The 27,292-nt window shown below is 36.9% G+C and overlaps 1 protein-coding gene and 1 long non-coding RNA gene across 7 annotated transcripts in view; one reads left to right on the top strand and one right to left on the bottom strand.

Annotated features, from left to right (window-relative positions):
* The window catches only part of LOC149065593 (uncharacterized), a 44,944-nt gene extending 31,978 nt beyond the window's left edge, over positions 1-12,966 (bottom strand). The window contains exon 1 of one of the 3 annotated variants that reach the window (XR_016195609.1): positions 12,420-12,966. This is a non-coding gene — a long non-coding RNA (uncharacterized LOC149065593). The remainder of the gene's footprint in view (positions 1-12,419) is intronic. The other 2 variants (XR_016195610.1, XR_016195611.1) reach the window with 2 other exon arrangements.
* LOC149065592 (single-stranded DNA-binding protein 3-like) overlaps positions 1-27,292 on the top strand; it is a 156,490-nt gene that overhangs the window by 81,946 nt on the left and 47,252 nt on the right. For all 4 annotated transcript variants that reach the window (XM_089253701.1, XM_089253698.1, XM_089253697.1 and 1 more), the window contains one exon: positions 24,571-24,642. In XM_089253701.1, the coding sequence (XP_089109827.1) occupies positions 24,571-24,642 (72 nt within the window). The remainder of the gene's footprint in view (positions 1-24,570; positions 24,643-27,292) is intronic.

The following is a 27,292-nucleotide window of genomic DNA, read 5'->3' as shown; positions in this document are numbered from 1 at the left end:
AAGTCGGCTGTGAAGGGATGATGCATAAGAAAAATACTTCCAGCTCTCATGTTTTAGCCTCAAACACACGTGCTGTTGTAGATATACGGTTTTGATATGACATCTATACATAAAATGCTCTACTGCTCATCTTAATTCTAACTTTTCTCTTTCACGTGGACGATTAGATTTCTCAAATCATATGTCGGCCCTCTTATGCTGTCTTTGTTAAGTCAGACTGACTTTTTTTCCGGAGAATTTCAGATTAATTTCCTCTGTTAATTTTACTTGCGCGTTGATCTTTGATAGTCGAGAGGTTTTATTGTTGTTAGTTGATCCCTTCGAAATTCGGTCGCCAATTAAAATATGATTCAGCTGCCAAAATCGAGAGTAAAATGGGTTTCCCGAAAATTATTGAATGCCGTGCAACAGTAAAATATAATTACTTTCTATATATACGCATATATTTTTAAAACTAATTTTCCAGTCCACCACCATGTGCTGAATTCGTTATGCACGGTTTCCTCTATAGGGTGATTCAAATTGTTTGTCCATAGAAACAATAACTCTGTGACCGTTGACTTTAGAAAAGCACTTGAAAAGTAGAATTATTAATTTTTTATTCAGTCCCTGTGTGCCAAAACTTCTATTTAGTCAAATGTAGATCATGTTCCGAAAAGTCATTTGTAGAAAACTCCATATTTTTAAGTGCAATATTTATCGAGATGTTTGATTTAGAATTTTTCAGCATTTATCAGCAATGATTGAGGGCGTGGTTCGCGAATTGCGAAAACATATATAAAGTGTGAAAATTCTGTAAAAAATGTAATTTTCATTGTGACTGAAAGAGTGAGTTTCACTCATCAATACTTTTAGTTATAAAGTCTTTTCAGCCAAGTTGTTTTACAACGAGATCATCTTTTCATTTGCGTTTCTTATGTGATCAGTGGTCAGGCGCGGATCCAAAGCAATGTGTTTTGAGGGAAGATTTATTGCGTAGGTTTCGTAGGATATTAACGCCCCGTGACAGACCGATTTTTCTTATAATTATCCTGCTCTTGGGACGTGTGATCTTCCCCCCCCCTCCCCGGTTCTGCGCTTACCAGTGGTTTGAAGTTGGAACCAGCAACGTTTCATGCAATTTCATTCTATCTGTCGATTTTTTTCATTTCCCTTCTTGGTCCGTAAAAGGTGGAATAATTATTTTATTATAATTTTGTCTGAGAGGGATGAATTTTCTGAAGTAGAAATCGTTGAAAAGCATTTATCTTTCAAATACATAATAAAATAATTTAAATAAAATAACCGATAGTTGAGGTAATTTCATTTCTGTACAGTCTCTAAAAATGAAGATTCTCAAGCCACAATATAAACACTCCAATACAGTGTAAGTCACCAATACATTGTAATTTTTCATCTTCGATATCGATGAATTTTACATGCCATATGTAACTTTTTGCAAATGACTTTTCAAAGCCGGTTCTACATTTCACTAAGTTTTAGCACACGAGGACCGTATATAAAGTTAATTTTTTTTATACATACGACCCCTCATAAAAATTTCATTTTAAGAAATTGCATATCATTTGAAAACTTTTGTAATTAGAAATATATTTCTAAAGTCAACGGATGCAGAGTGCTATGGACAAACAATTTGAATCACCGTGTATATCTGACTCTTTGGAATACGGTTGTGCGAAGGAATTTTGGTCTTTCCAAAAATCTGTAAGTGAATGTTGCTCTCGAATATAAAATTCACCTCGCATACACTTCCCGGATCCGTTTTCGGAATCAGCTTGAATTAGCATGTCTTGTTTATGGTGTCCCAGTAAGTAGAAAACTGTTTCGGATCAACAAAATTAGCTACGTTGTTATATTTCTGGCCGATAACAATTATTTTCAGAACAAAAAAACAGGTTTCTCCCCACTCCGTGAAGTATTTCATCCGATAAGGATTTAAACGTTTATCGCGTAAATCATGAAACTTATATGAAAAATTGATTTTATCACTCAAACAATACGCAATACAATTTGGTAAACAAAATTTGTTGAAGGAATAAAATGTTTTCTCATCTAAATTTTATGTGACAGTTTTTTCCCGCCCATATTAGGTTTTTAATTCATTTTTATTTGATTGAAGATTGGTTTCGCCTCAAACTCTTTCGTTAATTTGCTTGTTGTAATCTTGAGAAATATATTTCAGTATTGAACATTATTACCTTATAGTTTTATGAAACTGCATGCATATTTCAATGAGAATTATGAATTTTAAATCTCACACTTTTTAAGTGAGCGATTGCGTAGTCTCAAGATTGAATGCAAACCCCCTTCCCCCCCCCCCTCCTTTCTTAGCTGGTAGCTCTTGTGATCTTCTCGGTTCGTGTGTGCGCACGCGTAACAGCAATCCCGGGGCAGGCCGTACTATTATTACTTTCTTTTGCATATATATTGACCATACATTATTCAGCTAACGTCTTCTTGGTTTACGGAAAGAATTGACCTCTCAGCCTCCCCCTTCCCAGAGAGCGAAATTCCTTCGTCTGGATGCTGATGGCCGTGTTGGTCGAGATTTCCTTCACCCTGCTTTTCTCAAGTTCGTTCTGAGATGGATGGAGAGGCTAACATTCAACAGCATGTGGCCAGTGTTATTTCCTCGTCCCTTACTTTTATATCCAACGCTCATGCACTCTCTTCTTTTGCACTTTTCCCCCCTCTTTTTAAGGTTATGGAATTCCGGTTGCGCCTGGCAAAAATGATATTCCTCCCTCTTCCCAATAAATAACTATCTGAATTTCAAACAGATATCGCGCGAATAGAATTTCTGCTATTTTGGCTGCTCTGTGTGATGTTCATACCTTTTCGATCCAGGAAAACTTTGGGAATACAGGCGGACAGTTTCTGCTGTGAAGGTTACAGCAAAGGGGGAAGGGGTATTCTGATGTGAAAATGCTGCGCTTCTTATAAATTCTGAGATGGTAACGCTACTTCGAATTCGATTTGGAAGTGTGCAGTCTCTTGAAGAAGGTTGGGATCACTGTTTCCATGCATATAGGTTGTTTGTATGTTGGAATGGGATGTGCATTGATGGATGAAGTGAATGAGCCACCCGCGGTTGTATTTCGTATGCTTTGCGCAGAAGGCCAGCTGCACCACTCCTTCACCTACAGTTCGGCTGCAACTGAAATACTTGTGCACTACTTTTTCAATGCTCAGAGTCATGAAATACGTGCTGTGCTTATTTGTCATTTGTGTAGCATGTGTTCAACATTATATTCACTTATTAACTTTATTTATGTGTAGATTTTTTCCCCTCAAATCATATTGATATGTCGTGAATATCCGGTGTGTAATTTTTTTCCACTTTGCTATAAAGATAGCTTAAGGTTTTGTATGCACTCCATATTTTCAGTTTCTTTTGCATGAAATGAAATTAAAATCTGTTTAAATTAAGCTGATCTCCGTTGATTTCATTTGAAAACCTGTTTTGCTCCCAATCCGTTATATTTACGTGAAAATGCTTATTGAATATGAAAAAAACAGAACTAACAATTTTATTTGTACAGAATATATACCTCCTTCCCGAAATTATTATGCAACTCACTTTTTTTTTTTGGTGAAGTAAGATTTATGTGTATTTGGTCTGAATGCTACGAAATCTGATGGTTTATAGGAAGGATGCTATTGTAAGCACTAGTCAGCTATTTCAAAGCTCTGCTCATCGTCTCACCCTGAATGTTCTACAAGCGATACTTGCCTAGCGAATAAGCAAGCACTTTCATTACCGAAATAGGAAAGCGATTGGTTCTCGTGCCCCATTATGCGTTTCCTGAGTGTACCCATGTATATACCCACCATCCATTAGGTGGATAAGCTAATGCGTAGACATTATATCAATTGTTTGCACAGTGTTGCTGATATCACCCAGCTGATATTGTCTTCAGCTTGCCGCAGCTGATACTGGTGAAGGAAAGAGGATGCAAATAGTAGTTTGCGCTTCATTAAATGCATAGCAGGATAAATGAGCATTATGTGTGTATATAAGACTACTGCCGTGACAAATATCTTCGTCTTTGGATTCGTGTTATGTTTGCGCCCATATGATGAGGCAGGTATCTTACTGCTATTTCAAGAAATTTAGTTAATATTATTTTAGTGTGACCGTCATAGAAATCACGCAATACTTGACCCTAAAAATATCGTTACGATATGAGCCATTACAATCTGATCTACGAAACATCACCCGTATCCGCCTAGTTTTTGTCAATATAGATCGATGTCGATGGGAGTTATTTCCGAGATCAGGGCCGTAATTTTACTTTGTAATTTTTTTTTTCGACTGAATTAACACAAGTGTTCCAGACTGCCACGAAGCCGGGCTGGAAGAGATCTCGGCAACGTAACAAGTAGGGCTCGGATCTTTATTCCCTAAAGATGAAACGTCGTTGCTGATCGGTAAATTCAGGTTTTTTAACCTATCAGTTACGACGTTTCATCTTTAGGGCATAAAAATCCGAGCCCTAGTAATGAGCCCGGTGGTAGAGTTCTGGCTTGCGTTCATTCATTCATTTGGGGGGGGGGGGGGGCAAATGTAGTTTTGTAAAACTTGGTGTTATTCGTTGCAATCCTAACTGTGAAACTCGATTTGTTTCTTTTGTTTGTTTACTTCGTGTTTTTTTGTTTTTTTTTGTTTGTCAGAGTATTTGTAAAACTCAATTTGTTTCATTTATTAGTTTACTCGTGTTTTTTTTTTAAATTTCTCCTAAAAATTTCCGAACCCCCCTATATTGCCGCTCGGAGCAATTCCGCGCCCTCCTAGTTCCAGCCCTGGCCAAGATAAATACAGGAGTAAAACAGCAATGCATTCATGTTGGAAAAGTATAAAGATGTCACAAGAATCGTCAGATCATTAAGGTTTCTTTTATCTATATAAGTGGCGCCACTAAAACGGTACTATATCCAGTTGTTGAAATTTTATCTTTAAGATGAGATCTTATTTGTCGATCGTTCGCGCTATTTGTAGGTATAAACGTTGTGTCTTTTTAAAACATCATGCTTAGACAAAAACTCTACCACTCGGTAATCTTTTTCTGTAATTTTGAAATCATTTGGGTGTGTTTCAACGGGCTCTCCAATAATTCTGTTGCAACGAGAACCAATCAGAAACTGAATAGCGACTCATCGGAGAACATCGTATTGCTCCATTGACTTTCTGTCCAGTTCCGATGTTACCGACTCAATTGTAAACGGGCTCCGCACACACAAGTAGATGGCAAGCAAGTCACTCTCCCTGATCCTTCTGCAAACAGTTAGCCTAGAAATTGTTGTTTCCGTGACTTCAACAAAATCAAATGACAGCTGTGGCAGATATTGTCCGATTGGGTCGCACAGTTATGAACAGAAGTCGGTCTTGTTGAGAGCATTTGTTATTTATATCGAACTTTCATGGGTGCCTAAGAACGTTTCCGGTGGTTTCGTATCTTCTCCGCAGGTTGGAAACTACACATTATGACACATCTACTACTTGCATACTAATTGGAGTGATCATCAACTCTCCTTACTTATTTTAACTATCCTGTTTCGCAAAAGCAAGTCTATTTGAATTCTCTGTGACAAAGAATTATTAGTTTTTATTATTAGAAATATGCGCATATTCACCGAATACTCGAGAAAAGGGAATCTTGAGACATCGACTTAAATTATCACCTTCACATCACCTGTAGGAATCTCATTCACTCCTCCTTTCGTTCCATTCCGACACCGAGATCACATTTGCATGTACACAATCTTCAGTGAACATAATTCGATTATTAATTTGTTCGTGATTTTGTGTTTCTCTGCTTTACCGAGCACTATCGTTTTTTCTTTTTCAATTATTTTTAACACATTTGTTTCAACAATAATATTCTTATTTAAAAAATAACTATATATATGTTTCATGGTATAAAAAACTTCTCATAACGTTTTAAAATTAAGATAAGAAGGCTAGTTGTGTGGTTGATTACATAAGCACCATTAATGCTATTGTTTTGTAGTTCATTTTGAAAAGAAAGCATGTTTTGTGTGATATTTGGAATGATGATTCTCATATTTGTTAGCAATTCATTCTTGCCATCAAATCATTGAAACATAAAAATAAACATTTTATCCAAACAAAACAAAAGCCGTACTAGCGCAGGGGTTGGCAATGTGTTTACAAAGTGCGCTATATTATGAAAATACTCTCAATGATGTGACTGTTTCGATAAATCAAAATAATTAAATAGTACCAGACCAGTTTTTATTGGAACTTTAGTCATTTATTTAAGTACTGTTGACATTGGCATTACAGCAAAGATATTAATTCCGTTGATAAAAAGAAGGCCTAAAAAATGTTAAGGTTTTTGTATATGTATATATAGAATGTATATATATTTATGAATGAATATATGTATATATATTTATTTTACATGTATATAGCACTTGAGCATGAAAGATATGTGAGAAAAAAACATGCATTCGTTTCTTTTGTTTTTGTGCAACTAAGATTTTGTATCTAATCCGTAATAATGCACCTAGTTCTATGTGCAAAAGTGTTTTCTTTTCCTGAAATTTCATTATTCATTTAACATTATGACGATTATTGAATAACAAGGAAGGCGATCGAAGTTGTCATACGATCTATATTTCGTATACGCGGTGTTTCGAAAGGGGAATTTTATTCCGTTTAATCATTATACAAGAATTTACGCATGCAATTTATATCAATCGTCGTAACATAATTATGTGCCATCTGTAGCCATTGATGAGTGAAAGTTAAATTTTTACAACCTATTTATTCTCGTGTGGAAATGCTGGCTGTTTTGTTACTGAACCCTATTATCGATTTGGTAAGGTTTCTTTGTGAGATTACTTTCTGTACTCACACACTTACTGTGTTGGGTGATATCTTATACCGCAGTACGTGGAACATGACCGAATGGGCTTCTCGTGGGCTGCTCATCTGATACGATGCGTGTGAGTTCGGAGAGCAGGTATTAGGAAAACCATTCCGTTGATGATCACGTTTTCAAAGGGCACCCTAGGGACGAGGCTTGATGCCCCTGCAAATGCAGCATTGGCGTCCGCAATTCATTTCCGAATTAAGGCTGAAGAAGAGCGCTTTTCCAAAACATCGGTTTTGCTATGATAGGATGGGAAGCAGAGATATGGGGTGAAAGCATCAGGAGCTCGCTTAAGAAAGATATCTGCCGCGCCGGAGTTCCGAAGTCGTGTGCTGTTTTTAAAAGAGGAGCCACGCATTCTTTGTTGAAGCGCAAAATTAACTTTTCCGTATTACTTTTTTTCCCCTCTCTGATCTCTTTCAGAAGCATGTTCATTTCGTTGCCACTATATCACATTCGATACGTCGTTTCTTAGCCCATCTCGACCTATTTCTTTGGGCTCTTTTCTCTTGCAATGGCTATAGAAGGTATGTAAATCGTATAATTTACGGTTTGCTGTAGACCGTATGTTAAAGTTTTGAGCATTGGTCATACGTGTCAGTGCAATGCCACCTAACAAAAACAAGAACACACGTTTTTCTTCTGCTTCCTAATTTGTCAAATAGAAAAATTAGAATTGCTATCAAGGTTTATATCAGTGTTTTTCAACTGCCGGGCCGCGGTCCGTTATCGGCTCCTAACATAAGTCAAACTGGGCTGTGAGTGATTCACCGTTTCATTTTTACCACTCACTTCCCTTTAGTCATGTGTATGATTTGGCCCTCTAAGTACAAAAATAAATAAAACGTGCCACGGGCTTCAAAACGGTCGAGAACCACTGGTGTCCATTATCCAGAAATTGCCTCCTTTTTAAATATTTTCCTCAAAGAAATACTAATTCCTTTTGTTGAAGATAGATGACACCAAGACGACTGCACAAGCATGGTTACTGCAAGAAGTCCTCGCACTTAGCTGTTAGCGTATCAACCCCTGTATGAAAGACGTGGAAGCGAAGCCGTTCGCAATCAGCTATAAACAAATATGTTTCTCTCTGATAAGCTCTCGTGTTTGTAATGACCGTGGTGCGACAAAAATACAACAGAACAAAAATTATGTTTTAAAAATGAAGGATTTCATATTCATTAATTTTGTTTCGATGTACAAAATAATGTTCCTATAGGTTATATCCCCTTGTATCAAACACGTTGAAACTTGAAAAAATTAGCTCTTGCTCTAATTAACTCGTGTTCCGCCAGCTTTTTTTTGCATCGTTTATTATTTACCGTTTATCTTGATATGGCTATTTGAGTACATATCAAGGAAATAAATTACATTCGAATAATGGAAAGTATCAAATTTTTATTTTAGACTTGAAGATAGACAGACGGGGATATAGCTCGTCACCGATTGAACAAGGGAATAAGCTCGAACACGCTCTCAGTTAATTTAGTCTATATTTTTCCGCTTTTTCAATAAGAAAGACCAGGCATCGCTGAGCACCGAAAAGGCCATCGTAAATATGTGCCTGAAAATCAAAGCGATCGGGACCAAAAAGACTCAAAATGCGACCTGCATCAATTAATATATTTTGTGATGGAAACTGGTTTGCCCGGAAAAATGAAAGAGGCCATTCAAGTATTACGTCCGCAAATTTTTAGCCATTTATGACCCCTCCCCCCTTGTCAGCAAAATTTCGTCAGCACTGCTTCCTACCTCCTAACACATATTGGTGGGATCAGAAACGTGCGTGGAAAAGAGGGGGGGGGGGGCATAGAGGATTCGTGTGCCTCCTCCAGACGAAAAGAAATTAAATTTTTTTAATGTAAAAAAATTTTTCAAAAAATTAAAATTTCGAAAGAAAATACCTTTATATGTGTTATAATCGATTTTTGTTAATTTCAATGCTATTTGAAGGGTAAGAACTCAAAATTTCGCTAAGAAATTCATTGCGACCCACCTTTTAAGCCATATATGGTAAACCCTTGACCTGCAGACCAAATGTGGCCCTAAAGGTTATCTGATGTGGCTTGCCCCCTCAATGATGAACTAAGTGGCACATTTATAGATCGCTTAAATGACCCGTGGCACAATTCCAGAACATTTAAGTGGCCCGTGGCACATTTTCAGATCACTGAAGTATACGCCGCAAAGATCACCCCGCGACACAGTTCCAGAACACTTGAACGACCCGTGGCACATTTAGAGATCCCTTGAGTAACATGTGGCACAGTTTTAGACTACTTAAGCGGCCCCCAGTGCGGTTCTACATCACTCAAGTTACCTGCGGAACATTCCCAGATTACTTAAGTGATCCGTGGCATAATTACGGATCACTTGAGTGATGCGTGGCACAGTTCCAGAGCACTTAAGCGGCCCGGACACATTCCCAGAGCACTTGAAGGATCCTTGAAATATTTAAAGATCGCTAAAGTGGCTCTGTAAGGGACTTATCAATAGGGAGAATGTTGGTTCGGGTGCCCAATAACTATCGAAAGGTTTTTTCCGTTTTTGGCGCACCGAATAAGATGCCATTAAGAATATTTCATATCTTCATAAAGGGTGATTGATGACGTAAGCATCATCCAACCCCCCCCCCCCCATCGAAGCTGACATAATGCTTGCATCTTTTTATCAGCCACCTCGTTGGGCATTTTGCCTGTTGTGGCGTTGTATTTGTATTTGAATGACCCCAAAGTGAAAGTAGGTAGTATTCACGTTTCGTATTTGGCAATGCTTTCTTTGAACGATGCTAAAGTTTTCACATGGTTTCGTCGTTAATTATTCTTCAAAGATACTCCCGTATTTCAATTGAAATTTTATTATCAGCTCGTATTAGTTGGTTTGCCGTAAATTAAACACACTCAGTTATGCGTCGGTGCAAGGGTATGAGGAAAAAAGTCGCATAAGTGAGAGAGGCGTATAAGTGAATAGCATTATTATGCTATACCTTTGACAGTTCAGAAAATTGTCTTATAACTGAGAGAAACGTGTAAGTGAGAGGGTGTATGATTGAGAGATCACTATTTATATATATACTTGGATGTTGCGGTGTCTGTATAAGTATGAGATAATTATTTAAAGCAACAGAAATAAGGTAATACGATAATAAAAAAAACACCCGATTAATGTGATATACGTACTTTATGCAAGACTCGATTGTTTACAATTTTGAACAGACAGTATGTGATAATGTAATAAAAAATGTGAGAAAGTTTGGACTAACACGTCGAGACCCGAAAAACTACTTAGTTCTAAACGACTAGCTTTCAGTTAAAAAAAAAAAACTGGATTATTCTGTGCACTCTTTCCTCTTGAGGTGTAGAATACTTCGCTAACTACCCACAGGTCTGTTCTATTACCCGAATAGGTGCTCTACTCAGAGGCGGATTTAACGGCGGGCGCACCGGGCCCGATTTTTAAAAGGCCCCGAAAAACCCAAACTTCACACTTATTTCTAATTTAAGAGCCCAGTGGTTTTTTTTTTTTTTTTTGCTGCTCCCGGGGCCTCGACCGACTTTAATCCGCCATTGACTCTACTAACATTTTTTATCGGGGAAGAGGTGAATATCAGTTTCCAAATCAGAAAGTAGCAACGAATGAACATTCTTATGCGCATATTTAAATGCTGTGAGGTCTTTTACTATCTATGCAGTCCTGGAGCTCACAGCAGGCATAGAGGACGTTAATCTGGCTCTTATTTGTGCATCGAACGTAAAGAAACCCCCAACTTCAGCCGACCACTAATATGTCGCTTGCGGAGATTTGAACCCGGGTCTTCGCGATGCGAGACCAAAGCGATGCTTATACGGCATAATTCAGTGATAGATCAACTTCCGCACTTGTTTTGTTGCTACTTACAAACGTTCGATGTTGGAAACTTAAAATATTACAGCGGCCTTGATATTTGGGCGAAATTTGACCCGATAAGATATGATGAAATTGTTGTGTCGCACTTAAATTCATTAGTAATAGTAACTTTATATATAGCATTATTGAGGTAGAATAGTTATGGGAATCTGAAAAATGGCAGAATAGAGAACAGCAGGAGAGAGTTCGCCTTTAATGATATGTTATTTCTCTTAGTGTAACACGAGCGTGTATATTTTGATCAACAAAGATAATCTATTCCAAAAAAATCTTATTTTTTGGGTTAACATTTAATAGAATAAACATTGCTAGGCGAAGCAATTTTCCATTTAAAGAACTCGCACGAAAACCTGCGTTTTTCACGCAACGCCTGATTTGCCTAATTTTTGCGTTGTAAGTCGACATGTCATTTGATATACTATCAAAGGAGCACAATCATAAGTTCGCACAATCAATACGTTAATTATTCGCGGATTTGCATTCCGTGCTTGACTGAAGGGGCAGTAAATGCATCATAGTTTTATCACGTTTTACGAATTCTTACCTCCTCAGAATTCTTAATTTTATACGCTTCTAAAGCCATATTGTAGACATTCATGCGCTTATTCTAAGAATAACGTATGATTATGATGAAAGGTGAATTTACAGCGCAAAAAATGTATTTTCTCTAGTGGTATCAGTGAATGCTTCTATGCTTTAATCCACATACACACTATGAATAACATCCATGTGATTTCAGAAGTTATCAATCCTTAATTGTTTTAGAAGGTGTTGTGTTAGTCTTTATTTGGCACATGATTGTTAGAAAAACGATCAGTTATGTCAAGTAATCAGGGTTATTTAAAGTTGGTAAAGTAATGTTAGTTGATGATCTATTGATATTATTTTTGTGAATTTAATCCTTTTTTTCTGTTGTAAGAAAAACGTGTACATTTCTATATATTGACGCATTTTTGATTTTGATCTCTAGGATTTCAGCTCATAGAAATTTTTTGAGATTACATTAATGTATCAGATTTTTTTATTCTAATCGGCATACACATACCGTGTGTAAAACGTAGTCTGCTGTAAATGTTAAGAAAGCCATATCTCTAAGTAATTAGCTGTTTTTCATAAAATGGTAGTGATACGAAAAAAAAAAATGGTCAGTGATTATAACCATTTGAAATTCGTCCACAATAATGCATCCATTATTATGAGCAGGTATTGCGGTTCCTCGTAATTAAAAAATTTTATTAATTTTCAAAGAAAGAGTGTTAGAGATTTCAATTTCAGAAAACGTAAAACTGTAGTTAATTGTTATCAGTTCATTTTGCTGTCACATAGATTGTGCACCGCAATTTCTAATCGGTAAGTAATATTAAATCGAGCTTAATCACATATCTGAACATGCAGGATGAAAGGATGGCACTTTGTTTCATCGTACCATTATTAAGATTTTGTCTTCACTATATACAAGATATACGTATGCATTCAGCGTCATGGTTTTCGGAACTAAATTATCATACATCATATCTGAAAGAATAACATTGATACTAACTAATTCTAATAATGGATAGCGGCTCGTGAAGCAAAAAGGATACATTTAAAATAGCTTTAAAATTTTTTACTTACAAGTTTTTCACCAAGGTACAGGAACGTGGTATCCGTCAATACATGTACTCGCATCTTTTTAATTATTATTTTCGTATTCGAACCAAAATATTTCAATCACCCGAGTGCTGATTCGAGTAATTTCGACACGGACGTCTCGCGTAAGAATTCGGCAATTTGAAAAAAAATGTAGAATGGATTGGCTCTGTTCTTCACATTTAGGGGCCCACTTGAGCGCGAAAACGATCACGTGGGAACGATCCAGCTGCTCTGCGTGTAGACATCGAAACCTAGCCACAACATTATCATAGCACGTGGTTCTTGTTTCGATTCCATAAATTGCGTTTTTTTCCCCCTTCTAGCTTTGTTCATTGGAATTTTCAAGTTTCTCCATGTTAAGAAACTATGTGGATATCGCAAAACCGAATTTAGAATAACAATTCTCTATTCTGCAAAATACTTCTAGGAGATGTACATTTTAAACCAAGTCTGAGCTATAATTCTTCCCTCTGCTTGGAACGCTAAAAGTCATGTGATGAAGTATTGTCGAGAGGTGCGTTTGTGTATGAAGGAAGAAACTGAATGTTGTGGACTTTGTTTAGGGTTTGTGAGGTGGCGCTGCTGCTTTTCAAGAGAAAGAAAGAAAGAGAGAGAGGGCTGTGCTGGCTGGTGTGTCAACACGGCTAGATAAATGTCATTTTTGAGGATCTGTTTTTCTTTTCGGCCGTATATCCGACGGACCCTTATCTTTTCCTCTTTGTTGCTTCTATGACTGACCTCTGTCGAGTTCAGGTTCTTATCTTCACGGGAAATACGTGTTCCGAATAATAACTGAAGTTGCTTTCACTTTTTCAAATGACTATCTGTAATTTGTACATGCACTATGCGCGAATCTTGCTCCACCCCACAAAATATACTCCAAAAATTTCAACTTCCAAGTAAAAACAAATCTCCTACGATAAAAAAAAAACCATTTCTTATAGGAAACATGAAGTATATGTTTGGGTGTACATGCAACGGCATTCAATGATGGAAAAGGTTATTTTCTTTACAGAGCATATTAAGTAAGGTATTGGTCTGATGGCCAATTTTCGGTATTTTTTTATTTCGAAATTTTATATAGACGGCTTCTATATAAAAGTAACCAAGCGCCATTTTTAACATTTTTGAGATATACCGACATCTAAACTATTGAAAAAGAGGTGGGATTTTTTTTATTTAAATAGAACCAAGTGACATATAGGCTGTGATGCCGTCTGTGTGCGTAGTTGGTTCACAACTACGAAACTGAAGAGAGAACTGAATCAAAGATAACTTTAAATAGCTTTTTCGCAGTTTTTATTTAATGGCGCTTGGTTCCTTTTGTATAAAAGGCGTCCACATATAATTGTTCTGTGCAGCTATTGGTTTGGAGACATGACCTAATTTTTTTCTGTTTGGTAATGCGCAGTTTCGCGCCAGTTTGCCATATTGTGCCTGAAGTGTCATTCGGAAAATCACGGCGTTAGGTCCCTTTCACACGGAGCGGATGCGGGTCCGGAAGAAGTTTTAACAATTGGTATATACTGAGCCTTTCAGACAAGCCGAAATTCGCTCGCATCTTCGAAGTGTTCATGCGGGTCCGGAACTTGTCCGCATGTGTCAAAACCTTTGTGCGGGCTCCGCATCCGCACATACAAGTTTTGACAATTAGGTTATTCGGAGCTATTCACACGATGCGGAGCGAATTCGTCCGTATCTTTGGCTACTTTTTAAAGATGATTTTGCACGGAATTTTAGTTATTTGCCATAAATACCCTTAAAAACACTACATGAAGGTCCCTGTTCATCAATAGGATGTACCCACATACGTCTATCCCTCCGTTTCCTTCTGAGATAAAGGAGATATAGCAACTTTAACTGCCTTTTGTCCATACTTTACAATTTTATACAATAAAACCTGCCAACAACGGCCACTGACGGACTCAATATTATAAGCCTTTCTGTAATTCATTACGAATATTTAATTGACTAAATACTTTAATAACTTTTAAATTTAATTAAAAAATTTTAACTTTTTTTTTCTTTTTAAGTCTCAAAATTATATACAAATACAACGCCACAACAGGCAAATTGCCCAACGAGGTGGCTGACTTAAGAACATCATGGATCCCCGAGCCATTTCTTGGAGGCCCTACCTACTACTGCTATACCACAACACCCCCCCCCCCCCCGCGAAACCCCCAACGAATCGGTACATGCGGGAATGTGCGTGTACGTGTAGTGAAACCTGACGTGAAGTTTTTTTGTTTCTCTGTAATGCTTGTTATGTGTAGTGCCGCCATCTGCCACCAGTTTTTCTAACTATGAGTGAAGTGTTATGATTGAATGATTTATCGTTGTAGGACTGTTGCTGTCTGTGGCGAGACTTTTTAACGGGGAGATCGGCTCGCATTTGCGCCTTAAAGTTGGGAACCACAGAAAACCAACTTCAGCCGACCACCACTGTGGGGTTTGAACCCGTATCCTCGCATCGCGAGTCCGTCACTATAACCACTCGACCACCACAGCGGCCACAGTTAAAAAACATAAATATTCAAAATTATTTAAAAAATATAAATATTCAAAAATTATTTAAAAAATATAAATATTTAAAAATTATTTTAAATATTTATTTTTTTTTAATTTTTTTAAACTTAAAAAAAATACTTTTATTAAACAAAGTTATCCACGTACGGCGTTCACTAACCGCCGGATTAAGACGTTTGAAGGCCCTAAGCACTTGGAATAGTTTTGGTACCCCCCCCCCCCCGCCCCGATACCTACAAGTATATTTTACTCGATATTCAGTCTATAAACTTAAAAAAAGTGAAATTTTATATTTCAGTCTAATATATTTATAATATAATTATATTTCAGTACACTAAGGTCGTGATTACACTATAAAAGTTTGATAAAAGATCTTTCACAAAACTTGAGAAAAACAACCAATAAACCTATCGGTTGCATTTGCTTGAATGTAATCAATACTCTTATTGGTTTGAATTTGTCAATTTTTATTAAAAAAAATTTAAACTTTTATAGTGTAATAACAGCCTATGAATATTTGTGAATATTTCTAAGCGCAGAAATTTTGAAAGTCTCCACCCCTCACCTTTTTTTTTTACTCGCAAAGTCTTTGATATCTCCTGAAATTTTTTTTTTTTTTGGGACATCGTTGGATGTTTTTGGAATTTTTCTTTCATATTTTCCAAAAAGATAGATCTTAGATTTTTTTCAAAATCTTTTGAAAATATTTTAAGATATTTTCTCCCATCGACTACTTGTGAGGATCGGTATGAAGGCATCTTTATACCCATATTCTATGGGGCTCTAGATTAAACCACCAAAGAATGGCTCTAGGCTGCCTATGGGCACTCTGAATCAGGGATAAAGGAGAAAAATAATTACAAAAATTGCGAAAAAAATAGTTTTTATGCACAAATTTCAAACTAAAGATTTCGCATTTTTAGTGCTCGTGTGAAAGAGTCCTTATTTTCTTAGGATACATTTGCATTCTCAGATTCCGTTTCCGCTCTACAACTTTAGTTCATTGATCATGACGTGTAGATTTTAATGTTTTTTCAACTACATTTATTGTGATTTCAATCTATATAAAATTCCGTGTGCCATGTAGATTTCTTTAGAACAGTGGTTCCCAAAGTGTAGATCGCGCTTCAGGTCGCGAGAGATTCTCCAAAATAAAAGCGTCCAAATAAGAATTTTTTTTTTTTTCAAAAATATGCCAAAACTAAAAAAATACCTTTACTCAGTTGAGCTACTTTCCATGCATCATATAATGTAATTTTATCGAATTCTACTTGTACAATAATCAAAATATCAAGTTAATATTTTTACGGCGTAACTCAGTGAAAATCCCTGGATTTCAAAATTGTGTTGTTTCCTTCTTTTTTTTTTTTCAAATTGAAAACACAGAATGGTAAGTAATATGTGAACATAAGGGGCTGGGGTTGTGCGTTTTATGAACAATATTATTAATGGTCGATTTCAAGTGTAGAATCATTTTGAAATCGTAGTTCTTTCTCAATCACCCTGTATACCAAAATCAGACCTGCCAACTCTCCGGATATTTTGCCCTTCTTCTGGCTCTCCGGATTTGTTAAAAATTTCTCCGGATTTTAGCAGAAAATCAGATTTGAAAGAAAGTTTTTCGATTTCATATGGATCTGGATTTTTTTATATTTTCCCTGAGCTTTCAGGATGTCATGACATCGTCCAAGTGATAAACAATCTTGGACTTCGCATGTCCAAGATTATTTATCACTAATAGCATCTAAGATGATTATGTTCTGCTCAGGGGCTACGCAAGACCTGCTAAGGGAAGAAGGGGAGAGGGTACCTTTTCTCAATTGATTAAAAAACCATAATTTTTTTATCGGGTCTGCGGGGAAGGCTCCCCCCCCCCACAGAGGGACATAGACTTGGTTGAAGGGGTGCGGAGAATAGCTACGCGTGTCCTTATTGGCACACGGGGCTTGAGTTATGAAGAGAGACTTCATTTTTTGAATATGTTTACATTGGATGAACGCAGGTGTCGAGGAGATATGATCGAAGTGTTCAAAATTTTCAATGGGATGGATAGGATGGACCATGAACTTTTAGTACACCGCCAATCGACTGCTTTTACAAGGGGACACCAGTATCGATTGGTGAGGGACAATGCAAGGTTATGGTGTCGCAGGGAATTTTTCTCTAATGGGGTTGTTAATAAATGGAATAGCTTACCCCCGGAGGTAGTAAATTGTAACACACAATTGACACGTTTAAAAAGAAATACGATAATCATGTTGGGGTAAATCGAGAAGCTATCCATTCTTAGAATAAGACAACCATAAGTATTCTTTATCGCCATTGTATAATATTTTATCATGTGTATATATTGTTTATAATTTGTGTTAATTGCATTTTTAATTGGGTTGCTGTTTTTTTTTTTAAATATATGACATCCATATTTTTATGGGCATCTTTTTATCAGCCACCTCGTTGGGCATTTTGCCTGTTATGGCGTTGTATTTTTATTTGTATAATATTTGGCAGATTGGTTTTATGGCCAGGTAAGCTACATTCACTACGCATGTGCGAGTATCAAATTTTACTGTCAAATCTCATGTGACCAAGTCTCTAGGGCCTCCCTTCTCCAATTTCTGTTCACTGAAAAATGAAGAGAAATGATTTATCCTTCCGCGAGATGTGTTGATCCCCCCCCCCCAATTTCAGTTTTTGATCCTTTATTTCGTTAAAGCTTAAGAAATTTATTTTCCGGACGAAGAGTAGTAGTATTTTGAATCAAAAGTTTGCTTAGTTGAATAACTTTTTTTAAATCAATTAGTTCTCGTGAAAATGCCTGTTGATTTGTCGAGATATATACTGTACGTTGAGGACTACATTTCCCATATTACCTTCACCTGTTGGAAATATGGCCAAGAGGTACTCTTTGAAAAAGAAAAGCAATTTTTTCATATTTTCCATTGAGATATACCGTGGATCTCATTTTTTTTCTTTTCACAACATTACTAAGTATTTTTTAACATTATCTACATTCATGTCCATAAATTAAGGATAATTCAGAATCACACGGAAATCGAAATCTAAAGTAAAAATTTAACCTGTAGAATTATCTCACACATCTGCTAGAATGATATGCAAATTTCAGGAAGCCACCAGATGATGCCGATAGTACGTCACAATGACGAGAGTGTAAGAGGGGTGTATATAAGGAATGGTTGCAAAGAAGTGAAATTGTTCACAAGAGTTCTGTAAGGCGCTCAGTGCCATAAGCGAATAGTTATGACACAGAGGACGCATGTGGATGATTTTTTACGTGGTAGAATTATCGGCTGCCTGGAATGTGGGCGTACTCAGATGGAAGTATCCGAGGAACTTGGAATTGCCCAAAGTGTCATCTCTAGGCTTTGGCAACGATTCCAAGATAACGGAAATGTCAGTAGACGTTACAGTACAGGTCGCCCCCGAGTTACAACGCCGAATGAAGACCGGTATTTGGCAGTAACTGCCAAAAGAAGCACAGCATCCGACCTGTCTCGTCAGCTATCTGCAGCCACGGGTACCACAGTTTCAAGGCAAACCGTGTACAGACGTTTGGGAGATATTGGTCTATATGCTCGCAGGCCTGTCAGATGTGTTCCGCTCATGGCAACTCACTGTCGGCAGCGATTAGCCTGGAGTAGAGAACATGCAATGTGGACATCGTCCCAGTGGGCTTGTGTGATGTTTTCCGACGAGTCCAGGTTTAGCTTGCAGTCTGATTCACGTCGGACTTTCATATGAAGAACGCCAGGTACCCGTTACCATCAAGACAACATCATTGAACGACACCGTTACGGTGGTGCAGCATTGCTCGTTTGGGGTGGAATTATACTGGGTTCCAGAACAGATCTGCATGTTCAAACCGGAACCCATGAAAGCCCAAATTTATCGGGACATCATTCTGGAACAACATGTACGTTTGTTTAGGGGTGCCATGGGCGCAGAATTTGTGTTTATGGATGACAACGCCCGTCCTCACCGAGCAAACATCGTAAACGAATGCCTTGAATCTGAGGATGTAACCCGTATGGAATGGCCAGCATTCTCACCTGACTTGAATCCGATAGAGCATGTGTGGGACATGCTTGGCCGACGAGTTGCAGCCCGTCAACCACCTCCTACATGTGTACCGGAACTTCGGAGAGCATTGCTTGCTGAGTGGAGTGATCTTCCCCAAGATCAGATCGATAATTTGATACTCAGCATGCCTAGGCGTTGTACGGTCTGTATTTCATCGCATGGGAGGCATACAATGTATTAACCATCATACCAACCATGTAATAGTAAGTTTTTGTAAAGGAGATATTTTTTACAATTGCTCCAGGGAGCAAAAATGGTAGTTTTTATGAATGATATCATACATACACCATCGTTTTTGTTCTTTATCTTTTGTTTAATAAATGGGCTATATGAATAAGTAACGTTTGTTTTGTTTCTGAACCTTTATTTGCCGGAGCTGGCATTATCCTCAATTGGAGTGTATTTTTCAGAATTAATCCTACCGGCCTGAACAAAAATCACTGAAACTTAGCATGGCCATATTACCCTTACCTACCTAATCTTAATTTGAATGGTGTTTTATTGGTTGAAAAATACCGTGCTCTTGCGTATATCACAGCTCCGTGTAATCCGCGTATACGAAATTTTTGTTTCCTTTGTCAATAATAAAGAAATCTCAAGAAATTGGAGGGGTTGTTGGTCAGGTTTCTTCAGAAGGGGGGGGGGGATTTGATTCTTCTAACTCCCATCTCTCTGTGTGTTTATCTATAAAAAAAAAATATTAAAAAAAATATTTATCATTCCAATCTGTCGAGGGAAAAAAACACATAATATGCTGCGGTCTATACAGGCTGTCCCAAATTGTTTGCACAGCGGATCTCTCTGCAACCATTGAGTTTAAAAACATGCTTTCAATTATGGAAAGTTTTCAAATGACGTGCGGTTACTCGAAATATCTTAAATTTCCCAAGGGGTCGTATACATAAAAGAAATAGAAAAATTAACCTTTTATGCAGACCCTGTGCCCTAAAACCAGTTGGTGAAATGTAAATACGCTTCTGAGAAGTCATTTACGAGAAATATCGTAATATTGCATTTAAAAATAAAAATAATTTTATTTTTAAATGCAATATTAACGGAGATGCTTGAATTTGAAGTTTTCAGCATTTGGTCGCCAATGAGGGTGTTGTTCACAAATTGCGAAACGTAAAATAAATTCAAAGTTGTGAAAATAATGTAGTTGTCAAAATAATTGTCAAAAACATTTAATTGTTATTTGTTTGTTTATCAAAAATGGTGAGTTCATCCCATTTGTTTGCTGTTTCTAAAAATGGCAACTTTTGAGGCATTGAAAACTCTCCAATACACTGATAAGTACTCAGAAATCACCAACGATTTAGGCAAATACACGAAAAATACAATTTACAAATTTGTATTTTTCGTGTATTTGCCTTATTCGTTGGTGATTTCTAAATATCATTGGGCAAAGTTTGTCTAGTCTTCCAAACGGTGATAACTTGCCAAAACATACTGTTTTCTTATATTTAATATCGATAAATATTGCATTTAAAAATATGAAATTCCTCGCAAATTAGTTTTCAGAGTAGGATTTACATTTCAATAATTGAAACTTTTAGCACACGGGGAATGTACAGAAAAGCTAATTTCTTTATTTTTTATACATACAACCCCTCAAACTAATTTTGAGATTTTAAATAGTTGCACCGTCATTTGAAAACTTTTTGTATTTGAAACTTTGTTTCTTAAGTCAACGGTTGCAGAGATATCTGCTTTTTAAACAATTTGGGACAGCCTGTATAAATCCGCACTAAGAAATTAAGGTTTTTAAGTGTAATCCGTGGATTGTACGCTAAAAAATTGAGATAGTTGGACACGTTGAGGGGAGGCAAACGTAATCTAAATCAACATAGTTGCGGTTTTCGTGTTTTTTTCTTTAATTATTGATTAATTAGGATTTTTCATAATTTATTGGAGAGTAGGAAGCCATATAATGATAATAGGTACGAAGGCGACAACATACAAATTGTCTAACGAGGTGGCCAAAAAAATACTCTAAAAAATATTGATGTCAAATTTCTATAAAAATTCAGCAATCCAAAATGAAAGCAATATTTGTGAAGAAACTAAAACCTATGAAAAATATATTTGTATACAATACACTACCCTTAAGGAATTATAATTGTTTTCATGTAAGTAAGGATAGCCTCTCGATTTATCCCCCCCCCCTCCCATATGAATGTCGTGATTTTTTTCAAATATGTCGATTGTGGTAGAATTCACCAGTAATGACGAGAGAAGTTCACACGTGCCCATATTTGTTATATAGATTTCTAACGAGTAAATAATGTATATTTTTTCACGAACATTTTTGAATTGTTTCGATTTGTTTGACTGCTTATATTAGATTAAATATTTGTTTAATTCACTCATACATTGTGAGTAGCAAGCACATTGAAACAAGATCTCCGCAAATGTTTCTGGGTTTCGTAACAGCTGCTGCGTAACGTCGAAAAATATTTACATTTGTATTACAGGTTTCCAAAGTAATAAACCCTCTGGTGGCTATATTTGGAACTAGTTTTTTTTTCGCTAAAATAAATTCCCATTCCTTTATTAACCCTTTAAGCGGCAATCAGAAATCACTAAGCCCTATTTCGAAATGCCGTATCTTTTTTAATGAAGTAGGCTTTCTTCCGATATTCAGCAGGTGCAAACTAAGTGAGTGGTATAGGGAAAAGTTTTCAATTGAAAAATCAACATTAAAAAATTTCTGGGCTTGCCAATGCTAAAATAAGAGGCTTCTATCAAGGAGATGTCTTGTCATTACCACTTATAGGGATGAGCCATCCACAAAATTTCATAATTTTCAGATGACTGGTTTTGGCTGTAGGCAGCTTTGAAATAGGGTTCTTTAATTATGGATACCTTGTACATATTCGTTAATATATATAGTTTTGATTAACACATATAGTTTAATAATAAAACTGCAGATATATAATATATAAATTATCTGTTGAGGGCATTACAAATTTCCCCCATATATGCTTTAATTTTCTTTGGTTCATTTATATTCTTTATTTAAAACGATCATTATTCACAAAGATGACCTTTCGTACTTCAAAATATTGAAGACAGATGGCCGCACCACATGAAACAAACATAATTCTGATAACATAAATACGTTAGGGCCACACATACACCCAGAATGCAAATTCCGGCATGTACCAATTTGTTACAAATTCCGTAAAGGAATGTGTACGAGGTGCATGTGTGGTTAAGTAGTACTAGTCATGAGAGAGAATGACACTCAAAATTATGTCTGAAACAAGAATTATAGAGAAATGTTTCTAGATTCAAATCATATTTTCATGATTATCTATTGCAGTCTTCTTTCCCAATCGGTGTGCCGTGATATCGGCTGAGGGGTGCTGCGAGATATTATGGAGATGAATAAAAAAAATATTACGGTCCACTTAAGGTCTTGAAATAAATTAAGTCGAATTAATTACTCTCATGCATGACAGACTTATCGAATAAGTCGCCATCTGGTGACAGTGTCAGCAATGTGAGCTTTGGCCTGAGTTAGGTCTGGCTGTCTGTGTACGGCCCCGTTCACACGGCCTCTAAGGAAAGAGGATTCGTTGGCTTAGTTTAATGGTCTAGGGCGCTCACCCGGCAAGTGAGAGGACGTAGGTTCGATTCCCCGCCGGGCCAATTTTCTTTCTTGGATTTATCTTCGCACCAGCCAGCTGTCGAAACCTTCGAAGTAATAACGAAAAGGGACATCACACATACACACCTTCGGATAAGCCGAAAGACCTCATTTGTCAACACTTATCAAGATAGAAAGTACATATTGCATCTTGCAATCTCTTTCCACTGAAAATTTCGACTGTGTTGTCTCACCATTTGATTTCGTAGACAGTGTGGAGGAAATAGATTTCACTGCTTGCGAACGAGATGAATTTATTTATCTTTGCGCTGATTCCACACTCAAAGGTAAGTTTATCAAGAGTGAGGCGTCAGTGACTGCTTTTTTGGCTTGGATTGAGGGAGGAGTATCCTAATCTAATGAAAAATCAATTAACGCACTTTTGTTCTTTTCAACATCATATCCATGCAAGCAAGCCTTCTCTCCTATAGCGACAATAAAATACAAAGCAAGAAATAGACTACTACTACTCAATCGTATATGCACCTCATACACATTCCTCTACGGAATGTCTAACGAATTGGTACGTGCCGGAATGTGTGTATGTGTTGTGAGCCAAACGTAAAGTTTGTTTTTGTGTAATGCTTGTTATGTGTAGTGCTGCCATCTGTCAAGAAATAGACTGCAAGACCTTGAGGACAATTTACGTGTTTCGTTGTCAACTGTAAGGCCTGATTTCAAGTATCTGTGCTCTAAGCATCTATCACAAGTTTAACATTAATGATTAACCGAACACAACTATACTGATGTATTTTTACTCAGTGATTTTTGTTGTATTCTGTGTTCAAGGAAGGGTGCCCCAAGTTTTTAATGTTATTCCCAAAGGTCCCGCTAACTTCAAAAGGTTGGGAAACGCTGATATATTCTATAAGATACAGACAAAATTCTCTATAGCAGCGTTTCTTAACTTTTTTGTACCCGACGACCAGTAAAATGCTTGAAACATTTCGACGGACTACTATGAACAGTTTGACCCGTATTTTACGGGGCATTCCTGTATTTTTAGTTGGACTGACTTTTTTATATAATTGTTTTTTTCAACGAGATTTATTTTAATCTGTTATCTTCACCAAAAGTTTGGTGAAGTTAAAATCTAAATAACATTGCAAATATTTAGATAATTTTCATAACTTACTTATGAACTTTTATGATAATTGACTAATTTTTTTATATATTCATGCCATATATTTGTCATATTTTCAACTTTTTTTTCTGGGAACTACATTTGAACTGCAACTCATTACAATATCCAGTAGCCTCTCCATGTGCCTCCATTTAGTTTTTGTTCAACAATTTTAGCGATTTTGATGAGTAATGACAAAGAGTTTGACGGCAATTCGCAATATCCTGTATTTTGCCGTAATCAAGATTCCAATTTTTCGTATTTTTTTCTCAATGAAATGTGATCACGACTTTTTAATGTTTTTTCATGAAGTAAATTTTATTTTAATATCAGTTTTTTATTGCCAATAAAAATTTCACAATTGAATAAATTTTTCATTCACTTTGAATTAAATTATCAAGTCTGCCTGTGGACCACCTGAATCATCATCACAGACCGCCTCTGGTCCGCGGACCATAGTTTGAGAAACGCTGCTCTATAGAGATAGGCCTTCTTTTATCAAAAAGTGAATTTCTTTGTATAGAGAAGTTCTAAAATCCGTTTAATCCGCCTTGTACAGCTAATTACAGTATTGTATTATTCAAGTATTTCTCTGCAAATACACTTCACCAAGTGCTTTACATTTGCAAAGCAAAACACTTCATTCCAAGTGTTTCTTTGTACGTAATTAAGCATTAAGCCATATAACGGAAAGGAAGTTTATATAAATATGTTTTTGTTTCATTATACAGAGTTTCATGGGTCCGAGGTATCCAGGAGGACCGAGACCTGGAGTTCGCATGCCACAGCAAGTAGAATTCAACGTGAGTCCAAATTTCTTTCAAATAATGAACCCATTGATGCTAATCCATTTTTATAAATTCCTTAATTAATAAAGAACTAAGTTGTAAGATGTCTTTACCTGCTAAATTGCTACGGATAGTCCATAGATTCTACGGATGGCACTCAACTACGAAAGATACTCCCACTACTAGAGAAAATTGTTTTTTGTTCGGATATTTTTTTTTTCGAAAAAAACCAACAGGTCTTGCGTTTCTCTCGGTATTTTATTAATTATTATATTTTTTTGAAATCGCTTCGAGATCTTTACCGGCGTGAGGACAAATTCGTATACGTTTGCGACAGAACAGAAGAATTCGAGAGAAGACGTTTCATCGGAATGAAAAAGGGTCGGTGATCCAATTGACGTATCGTTCTGAAGCCTCCTAGATGTTACTAGGAGGAACTTTGATCGTTCGCTATTAAGATTGTGTTGCGACAGAAAAGAATACTGAAAAGTTCACAATCCAGAGATCGACAACAGAGCGTGACAATAGAGCAAATAATAAGCGTCTGAAGGCGCATATACACTTTCAAACGGAGCCGTTCCTGTACAGTAATTTGTACGGTCTTTAAACGACGAACTAATCCTTTTTAATAATGGAATTACCTTTTTAGCAATGTAGAACGCAAAAAATCCAACGATATTAGCTAAAAATATGCGGAAATGAACGCAAGGCAGCTATTTCGGACCTACTATAGCCTCTTCGTCCGTAGAAAATGAAAGTGAGAAAACCTGTTATAGCGCAGGCCACTCGCTAAAATGAAAACACGTGGTTACAACGTGGTGTGATCTCTAGAGAAAGATGGTGATGATGAAACGATTACGATTGTGAGACGTGTATCTATGATGGAGTTACTGGAAGGGGTAAGTTTAGTTAATGAGACCATACCTTGGAGAAAAATGGGGTGCTGGAAAAATCGTTTACGAAAGAAAGAAAAAGAGTTGGTGTGAATATAAAGCGCTTCATAGAAATATAAGTCGAGGGGTGAAGAGCATTTCTGAATGATTTTGGCGGAGTTAAAATCAAAGTGGTGATTACATTGGTCCAACAATGTTGTGCAATAGAAGAACGTTTTTAGTTCTTGATTTTTAAAGTAGCGTTCAGCAAGGTGAAACTACAAAGAACGTTTGATTTGGCCGATGTATGACACCGCATTGGCAGGAAATACCCCAATTATTGAGGTCTTCAACAGAGTCTTTGAGTTGGGTGAAACTAATTTTGTCAACGGGTGAGAAGACCACTGAAAATTGGAATCTGCGAAGGATTTGGGTAACTTTTGAAACTCGTTTTTGGGGTAGAATGATCAAATTACGCGTTGTTATGGGATTCTTCATAGATTTAGCAGGACTGATTTGTTAAAAATTCTGTCAATCAAAGAATGATGATAGTCACGGTCGATAGCAACTGCTTTGATGTATTGTAATTCATGTTTTAATAACTCTGGGGTGGAACAGATCTTGATGGTCCTGGATAAGAAAGTGTTGAAAGCCGCTAATTTTTGAGCAGGAGGGTGGGACATCGCAAAATGTTTACGTTACACTGTAGTTTGGAACCCACGTTCATGTCGTGAAATCAAAATGTCTAGAAAAGGGAGCTGGTTGTCATATTTTCGAGTTCCGCCGTGAATTGAATATAAGGATCAATAGATTTTAAAATTTTAAGGGTGTCCATCAATGTTCGCGTTTTTGCCTAAAAGAACGAAACAATCATTAACATAGCGAACGTAAAACCGGAATTGTAGTACATCAAATAGTTTGGTTTCAAAATAGTGTACATATAGGTCGCTTAAAACTGGACTAAGTGGATTTCCCATGGCAAGACATTGTCATACGGAAGTATTGGTTGAATGAAAACATATTTTGGGACAAGCATACTTACGTGAGAGAGAAGTTCCCCCGAATTGAGAGAAATGAAATGTGGAGAGTCTATTTTCAAAGCAATTCACTGCCCCCCCCCCCAACTGCGACATTGGTGAATAGCGATTTGATATCAAACTTGGCCAAAACTGTGTTATGGTGGTTAGCTTGTTTAAGTTTATTGACGAATTCAACAGAGTTCTTGTTCGTGAAAGTGTTGTTGACGGAGAGAGGTTAAAAAATGGATACCAGATATCCGGCAAGTTTGTAAGAAGCAGTCTCAATGTTAGAGACAATGCGTCTGTGAGGTATATCAGTTTTATGAACTTTGGGAAGAGTGTAAAATCTAGCATAATGGGTAGTTGAGGGAGTGAGAGAGAATTATGAGATGAAAGGGCATGATTTGATGGTCTGTTTGACAGCTTTAATTTCTTCAGGGCTGGGGTCAATAGGCAAGCGCCATTATTGATAAGGTCATGTCGATGTGATTTATCAAGATAGTCAGATGTATTGAGAACAACAATTTGGCTACCCTTGTCAGCTTTGCTCACAGTAGCCCCACCCCGTTTACATGTGCAAGATTGGGGGTTGCTTTGGTGATTATTACCTGCATGGCAACTTTTTTGCTCATGGGGGGGGGGGGGAAGGAGGGACGAAGATCCGTCAAAAGCGTCCCATCTTTGTTGCGGAATAATGGTAGGTGACTCCGACCTCCTCTCCCATAATCCTTTGTACCGCGGAAACTACTGTAAGCTCCTTCGTCAGCCATCTTG

Source organism: Pholcus phalangioides, unplaced genomic scaffold (genome assembly GCF_987345545.1).
Source record: "Pholcus phalangioides strain wild (caught in Gottingen) unplaced genomic scaffold, Ppha-v1.0 ptg000039l_1, whole genome shotgun sequence".
Taxonomy (NCBI): domain Eukaryota; kingdom Metazoa; phylum Arthropoda; class Arachnida; order Araneae; family Pholcidae; genus Pholcus; species Pholcus phalangioides.
Note: the sequence above shows the minus strand (reverse complement) of the source record. Positions and strands in the feature narration are given on the sequence as shown.